The sequence below is a fragment of the Lycium ferocissimum genome, chromosome 4 (assembly GCF_029784015.1).
Source record: "Lycium ferocissimum isolate CSIRO_LF1 chromosome 4, AGI_CSIRO_Lferr_CH_V1, whole genome shotgun sequence".
Classification (NCBI taxonomy): Eukaryota; Viridiplantae; Streptophyta; class Magnoliopsida; order Solanales; family Solanaceae; genus Lycium; species Lycium ferocissimum.
The window spans coordinates 60794386-60803049 of NC_081345.1; the positions used below are offsets into that span (position 1 = coordinate 60794386).

Below are 8664 nucleotides of genomic sequence, written 5' to 3' on the forward strand. Positions count from 1 at the left end.
TTTTTATTTTCTTCACTAAAAATCGCGACCGGTCGGATACACACCGGGAAGTCTGAAGGTATTCCCGCATAAAGGATATACTTTTCTTCAGCAAGTCGAACTACATGCGACCTAATTCCCAGAGACCAGGGATATGTAGGCGAACTCAAGACCAGAGAGTCGGTCACATTCTAACAGTCGTCCGGAGGAACCCAATCATAACACTGGGGATCTCTAGACTGACCTTCCAAATCACTTGAAGGTCCTTAGTTGAGTCGAACTACAAGCGGCCTGAATTCTCATATAACCTGAGATATGTAGGAAACCTAGAAAACCAGGGTCTGGCCGCATATGTGAAAATTGCATAAAGATAAAAGGTGAAATGAGTCGGGTCAGTAAAAAATTAGGGTTAGTAAAATTTCGTTACTCAGGGATGGTCCTGCCATCCCTAAACACCGAAGGAGCAGTTGTTGACACCTAATTTTTGACCTCCCATAATTATTTTCTATCACTCAGGGTCCTTGAAAAATAAATAAAATGAGCTATGCACGTTAAAGGGTTTAAATAATTTTTTATAAATTGTTCAGACCAATATTTTTGTCCTCTAAATTGGTGAAAGGTTTTTTATGACATCATAAAATTATTTAGAAATTAATGGGTACTTTTGTGGCATTTTATGAGGTGCCTGTTAGATTTAATCGAAGGAAAAAGAGGGTATTTTGTTTAATCACTTATTTAATTGTCAAATTGCCAAAAAATCAAAATTAGCAAATACTTTATTTTATCCATGGAGTTCGAGTAATTTAAATAATTAATCATTTCACCCTTTAATCTTTAATTTTGCATAATTGTGTAATTTTCCAAAATTATGCATAATTGTCTATAAATATTTTAATCTGGCTAATTAACCAATAAAGTGGTCATTATTGCAATTTGATTTTTAATTACTTAATTATTTTGTTTTGGCCACAATTAATTTAACCAATTCATGGTTTAAGGAAATTGGGGTCATTTTTTGTAAAATTAGCCTCTTAATGCCCTTAATTGAAATATCCAAGTTCATTGGCTCAAATTAATTGAGGTCATTAATGAAATTTAATTTTAAAATCTGCTAATTAGGCCAAATATGGCCATAATTGAAATAACCAGTTAGATTAAAATCAATTAGGGCCAAATGTGGCCACAATTGAAATAATCAGTTGGACTAGAATCAATTAAGGCCATATTTGCAATTTTAGGCCCATTTACATAGTTGGCCATTTTTACAAAAAATCATTTTAATAAGATAATCAGGTGCTCATTTCGCCAATAATTAAAATATTGTTACTGGTAATTGGCTTAATTATCAAATTATCTATTTTTTCTCTATATATGCATATACTAGGTATACACTAGGTATACATATATATGTATACTATGAAAGGGCCATATTGTTACACCTCGCACTTTCAGATCATGAGCATGCCATGTACTTCACCGTATTAATGGAGTATCGGAGACGTCCCATAAAGTTTTGGAAGGTACAAGCCATGGGAAGTACATAACAATGAAGTAAAGGATGAATTACGATCTCGTAAGTCGTAACCGAGAAGGACAACCGTGGAACCAAAGGAAATGACTATTATCAAGTATGATCAATGATAACTATCATGTATGGAGAGTTTCGGAAGATTCCGGGACCAAGCAAAGCGGAGAAAATAACTTTGTCGAAAATTTGAAAAAAAGTTGGAAGAATTCTGGGCAGAATTTTGGGTCAAATTTGGAGGGGTATATCTCCGGGTATATAAGGAGTTTTATGGCGTTTCAAACCCTAAAATGAAGTTCTTCGAGTCTAGTTTCTAACGCAACAAACCATTCATCAATGAGACATCGGAGCAGGGAGTTATGGACGTTACAAGTTAGGCGGACGGAGCAGAAAAACGCTGCTACAGTAACCGGGTGCTACAGTAACCCGACCCAACACACACCTATAAATACCCCTCTAACCCATTAATTTTCGTCATTTTCACCATCTTCTCATCCTCTATATTTCTAAAGAATTCTTGAGAACTCTTGAGGGTTCTATAACCTTCCATAACTCTCCATAAACTTCCATAATACTTCATAACCCTCCATAATCTTCCACAACCTTTCCATATCATTAAGAGAGAATATCAACATGAAAATATCAAAGAAAATTCAAGGAAGATGATTGTTCTAGTTTCTCTTCAAGGTGGTGATGAACTTATTCTTGGAAAGGGCTAAATAAAGTGAAGTTCTTCCACTATAAGGTATGTTTTTCCTACTATTATTTACATGATTGAGATGGTGTAAAGGTTTAGCAATTTTTAGAAAGGAAAGAATAATAGGAGAAAAGTCATAAAGAGTTGAATTGAAGTTGATGGCCATGAGGTGAGTTTGAAAGAGAATTTTGGATTAATTTGAGATTAAATTGAATATAATTCTTTGATTATGGTATTATGGATGTTGTTATGGTTGGTTTGAAAATTGGAGAAACATCGTGTGGGATGTTTTATGGAATATATTGGTATTGATATTATTGTTGGTGTTGTTGGTGTTGTTTGGGAGTTGTTTTGGTATTTGGAGGAGGTAAAGAATATAGGGGAGATCTTTGCTCGAATTTATTGATTCTAAATAGATTTCATTTGAACGCTTGAGAGAAGCGTGTGATATTGAGCCTAATGATAATATGGATGGTTTACGTGTAGAGTTGCGAGCTTGGAAGAATAAACGTTGAACGACTAAGGCGACCGAAAGGTATGTTAAGGCTAGTCCCTTTCTTTCAAAAGGCATGATTCCTATGCTATGATTCCATATATGTTTCCATAACCTTCTTACTTCCAAAAGTTAGAAGTTCATGATTCTTAAAAGCTTCTTATGATACTAAAGATGATATGTTTTCTATTATGAACATGGTGATGATGATTTTAATTCTAGAAATTCCAAAGCTTATGATTTTAATGCTAAGATGAGATTACTGAGCTTATTTCATGATTTTCTTGATTCCACTCATTGTTGTTGATCTCACCTTATAATCATTGTTCCTTCAAGGTGAGGTAAAGCGATGATAATTGTTCCATAATATAAATCGGAGGCTACCGATCTTACGTAACACCGATAAAGTGATAACTTTTACTTGGACTCTCATGCATGCTAGTTATGTTATATATGTATATGATATATATATGTATATTATATAGTTATGTTATACGCATAGCCACCTGATCAGCTGGATATCGTCCCGGACGCGGGATATATGGGATAAATGGATGGGGCCATTCGTTCCGCGGCAATATATATGCAAGATGATGATATGATATATGGATCGGGCTGCACGTTCCGCAGCAATATAAAATATTTATGGATCGGGCTGCACGTTCCGCAACACTATTATTTATTTATGGATCGGGTTGCACGTTCCGCAGCACTATTATTTGTATATATATATGGGGAATGTTTTTTTTAAAAGGAAGCTAAGCATGCATGGTATCCGCCTTATGAGGCAATCAGATATACAGGTTATCTTTATTTCATATTATGTTCTATACTTCCTATTATATTGTTATTCATGCCTTACATACTCAGTACATTATTCGTACTGACGTCCTTTCTTGTGGACGCTGCGCTCATGCCCGCAGGTAGACAGATAGATGGTTCTAATCCATAAGAGCTTCAACAACAGAATCTCAGGAGCGCTTCACTTACTTCGGAGTTGCAGTTTATTGGTATTGGTCTCCACAGCCATTTGTATCCTATGTAGAGGCTCGTAGACATGTATGCACAGTTAGACGTTTCATAACCTTACCGGTTCATATCGTTGTGTAACATTTTAGTAGCCTTGACGGCGGGTAATGATGGGCATAATTGTCGAAGATTATACAGAGATGTCTTTGTTATATTGTGATATATGTCTTTACAGATTATGATATCCATGAGTTATCTTTATGGTCCACCCAGAAATGAATATAAGATGTATGTTTAGAGGTGCTTAGCGTGTTAGCTCCAGGTGCCCGTCATGGCCCTCTAGTTGGGTCGTGACACATATCTATTTTTATTTAAATTCGGACCAGGCCTAGTCCACCTAATGGACCAGATCTGGCCCAAATCATGTCTTAAGAAAGGGAGTAATACTCCCTTATTTCATTCTCTTCTAACAAACGCAGCCTTACCCCTCCCTTTCCCTTTTTCCCTAAAACCCTAAGGTGCCACCCCTTTGTTTCTCCCTCTCTCATGCTAGAAATGGCAAAAATCCAGGTTTCTCAGACTTTTGACAGTCTTTGCATGATCAAAAGGGTGAAACCATTAATGGTCAACATGATTTCACTCAAAATTCGTTCCAAACATGGTAATACATCCCTCCTTTTGCTTATTTTTCCAGATTTCTTGTCAAACTTACGATTTTCTGTTGCTTTAAGGTTTTATTGTTTTATTTTTTTCACGATTTGCTATTGGTCCTTAAATATTGGCTCAGATCGACCCAAGATGGGTCAGATCTGACCACATATGTTGCCATGCCTTTAGATCTGGGTCATTAATTCCATATGTTGAATGTTTGGTTCTGGAAATGAGGTTTGTACCACATCGATGATGTTAGTCTTTGGATAAATTTCGGGGTTCTATTATAGAATCCCACCCTCATAGAAAATAGAGGAGAGGAGGAAAAGTTTGGGAAAAATTCAAGAAGCTAAAAATTCAATTTTTGAAGCTTCTCAGTAAAATTTTAATACATTGACTTAAAGTGTCACACTCTGACGAGGAGTATGACGGGCTCCGCCCCGTGGGCCGGAGACCACCTGACTTAACAGTTACTTTAAACATCATATACCGTAATTCAAAGAACACCTGCACGCGCGAAAAGGGCCCAACATAGAAATATTCGATAATCCAACATCTCTATACATATGCGAACCGGCAAGGTCGCTGCGACATCACGAGTATCATAAAGCCGGCAAGGCCAACAGTAAAGTATCACAGACCAAAATAATGCCAACATGACCATATACGCTACTTACATACCCCACTATGTCTATGAGCCTCTAAGAGTGTACATGTGAATATATATTACACTAGCAGAAAAATATCAAAAGACAGCAAGTCCGGAGAAGTGGCACTTGTTAACACCCCTGAAGCTGGAAAATCCTACTACGATCACTCCTCAATAACCCTATCAGAGCCTGCAGCACGAAATGCAGCGTACCGTGCAATGGGACGTCATTACGGATAAAAATACTGAATATGTAAGGCTGGAATCAATAACGTAAGTAAGACGGAGGTATAAATAGAATAGAAATAACCCGCCATCTGAGAGCGTACAATATGCAAAGTATGAGTTTAAAGTCATATGCAAGTATGTACATATATATAAATAGAATCATCATCATAATGTACCCGGCCTTTTCAGGGCTCGGTGTATAATGTACCCGGCCCTTTCGGGACTCGGTGTGTAACTTACCCGGCTCTTTCGGGACTCGGTGTATAATACCAACCGATCAGTGGTTGCACAATAGGTGTCGTACCTGGCCGACTATAGCACAGCTCGGTGTAGTAAAATAGTGCATACATATATATATATACAATGCATAATAAGCCAATGAAGTAACAACGGCCTTTCAGAGTGACATAAGGTCGTAACCTCTGAATGAATTATGGAGTTCGTATCGAATTCAAGGAAATAACGTAACGAAGATAAATATGATAATATGGTAAGGATAAATCAAATGATTAAGGCATTAAGATTTGAAATACATAGCATAGGAATAGAGTGAATTTGTTATGGAACGCTCATGTTCTTGTTCTTGTTGGATTCGTGCCAAGGAAGGAGAGAAACAAACACCTTACATACCTTATCCGTCAAGCCACCACTTAAAGAATCCCTTTCTCCGATGCTTGCCCTTCACCCGAACCTATATATCGAGAAATACATCTTTAATCATACTTTCATTGTATTTCCATCAACTTATAAGCACTAATTATTGAAGACTAATTTGGGTTACGAAAATTTGGGCAGCATCTCCCCTATATTTTCCACTTCCTCCAAATACCAAAACAACTCCTAAACAATACCAACAACATCAATAACATCATCCTCAATACCAAAATACTCCATAAAACATCCCACACAATGTTTCTCCAATTTCTCAACCAATAAATTCGTTATACGACTATTTAATAACTTTATCTCCATAATTAAACCTAAATCAATACTAATAAAGGAAGATTAATACCTTACTCCCGCTAGAACCGCGATACCTTCAATATTCACCTTGAACTCCAGCCAAGATTCACCGCAATACGATTTTATAACCGCAACTATACGGTGACCAAACCCGAATCCGGAGATTAAACTTGATTTGGGCTAAAATTTGGTGTATGGAAGTTGAGAGGAATTTCCAGAATATTTGAGAGATTTTTTAGGGTGTTTAGAATAAAAAATGAGGGGTAAGACCCTCTTTTATAACGTTCCAAATTTTGCCTCAACCGACCTAAAAATTACTCAGCGCGTTCGCGCCGGGTGCACGAGTTGTCCCGTCTCTCTCGCGCGCGCCAGTTGCTAATCTAATCCGCCTAAGTTCTAGCCTGTCTTAAAATCATAATTCTCTATTCCGATGTCGGATCAACACACGGTTTGTTGCGTTGGAAACTAGACTTCTCAAACTTCAATTTAGGCTTTTATTTCACTTCAAAACTCCTTGTATACCATAAGATATTCCTTCCTCAAGTAGGGCCAAAATTACCCCTCCTATTTCCTCCAAAATCCAACAAACTTAATTTCCTTGATTCACTTGCCCTCCAATCCTTCCGCAGCTTATTATATGAACTTAAACCTCATAAACATAAAATAAGTGTATCTAATATCATGTATCCTTGGAGATAACTCCAATGTACATACTTAAAACAGCCAACACCTACGAATTTCAATGTACCAAACTACGGGGTGTCAAATTCTCCCCCCCCCCCCTTTAAAAACATTCATCCTCGAATGTTGGAATACTTAAGGGATAATCATACATTTCAAATTTTACGGAACTTTAGTAAAGTATCTTTTACAATTGGAGCACTGCTAATTTGCTGCTTATCACAATTCCAATTTATATGTCTTGTAGATACTGTACTCGACGACACATAACATGCACTAATTAGAATGATATTTCCCATCACATTAACTCTCAAGGGGTTAAATATGACTTTTACCTTGTAACTGAATCGCGGGTAAAGCAGAATCTTGCAAGAATTGCTCCAAAATAGTGTCATCTGTGGCAGGGAATAAATGGGATACTTGGACTTCATTTCTACTTCAGGTTACCACGTTATCTCTTCCCTATATTTACTCCTCCATAGAACCTTTACTGAAGCCACCTCTTTGTTTCTGAGTCTGCGAACTTGTCGATCGAGAATAACAATTGGTTCTTCCTCGTATGTCAGATTTTCTGTAACTTGTATATCATCAACATGTACGATTCTGGAGGGATCTCCAATACATTTCCTCAGCATGGACACAAGAAAAACTGGATGAACCGTTTGCAATTCTGATGGCAGCTCTAATTCATAAGCTACCTAGCCTACCTTTTAGACGATCCTATAAGGTCCGATATACTGGGGACTGAGCTTTTCCTTTCGTACCAAATCGCATCACGCCCTTCATAGGTGATATTTTCAGAAATACCCAATCACCTACTTGAAACTCCAATTCTCGTCGTCGTACATCCGCATAAGATTTATGGCGGCTCTGAGCTGTGCGTAACCGTTCCTGAATAAGCTTTGTCTTTTCAATGGCCTGATGAACAAGGTCTGGCCCAAATACGTTTGCTTCCCTGACTCCAAACCATCCGGCAGGAGACCTACACTTCCTGCCATATAAATCCTCATACGGATCCATTTTGATACTGGCATGATAGCTATTATTATAAGAAAACTCTATCATAGGAAAATGATCATCCCAACTTCCTTGGAAATCCAGTACACAGGCTCATAACATATCTTTCAAAGTCTGAATAGTCCGCTCAGCCTGCCCGTCTGACTGCGGATGGAAAGCCATACTAAGATTTACTCGAGTCCCAAGGCTTTCCTGAAAAGATTTATAGAACTTTGCCGAAAATTGAGCGTCTCTGTCCGAAATAATTGACACCGAAATGCCATGAAGGCGCACAATCTCTTTAAGATACAGCTTAGCATAGTCTTCAGCGGCATAGGTAGTTCTAACTGGCAAGAAATGGGATAATTTAGTTAACCTATTAACGATTACCCAAATAGAATCAAATTTGCTACGAGAACGGGGCAATCCCGTGATAAAATCCATATTGATCGCTTCCCACTTCCACGATGGGATCTCCATTTCTTGTAATAAGCCACTGGGTATCTAATGTTCGATCTTTACCTGGTGGCAAGTGGGGCATTGAGCTACGAAGTTAGCAATATCTTTCTTCATACCATCCCACCAATAAAAGCCCTTGAGATCATGATACATCTTGGTGGATCCGGGATGGATTGAATACCGGGAGTAATGAAATTCTGACATGATCCTGTCTCGAAGTTCGGTTACATTTGGAACGCACAAACGGCCTCGATATTTGAGAATCCCATTTGAATCCAGTTCAAAGGCTTAGATCCGATTTTGTTGCACTCCTTCCTTAATGCTAGATAAAATCGGATCTTCATTATGTTGAGTCTTTACATCCGAGGCAAGAG

General features: G+C 37.8%; 1 protein-coding gene across 1 annotated transcript; it reads right to left on the reverse strand.

The window, feature by feature from the left end:
* Positions 1 to 7278: 7278 nt before the first annotated feature.
* On the reverse strand, positions 7279 to 7855 carry LOC132054247 (uncharacterized). Its single transcript, XM_059446290.1, has 2 exons — positions 7643 to 7855; positions 7279 to 7533 (listed from the first exon to the last, which is right to left on the reverse strand). The coding sequence occupies exons 1-2, from the start codon at positions 7853 to 7855 to the stop codon at positions 7279 to 7281; spliced, it is 468 nt and encodes a 155-aa protein (XP_059302273.1).
* Positions 7856 to 8664: the final 809 nt, after the last annotated feature.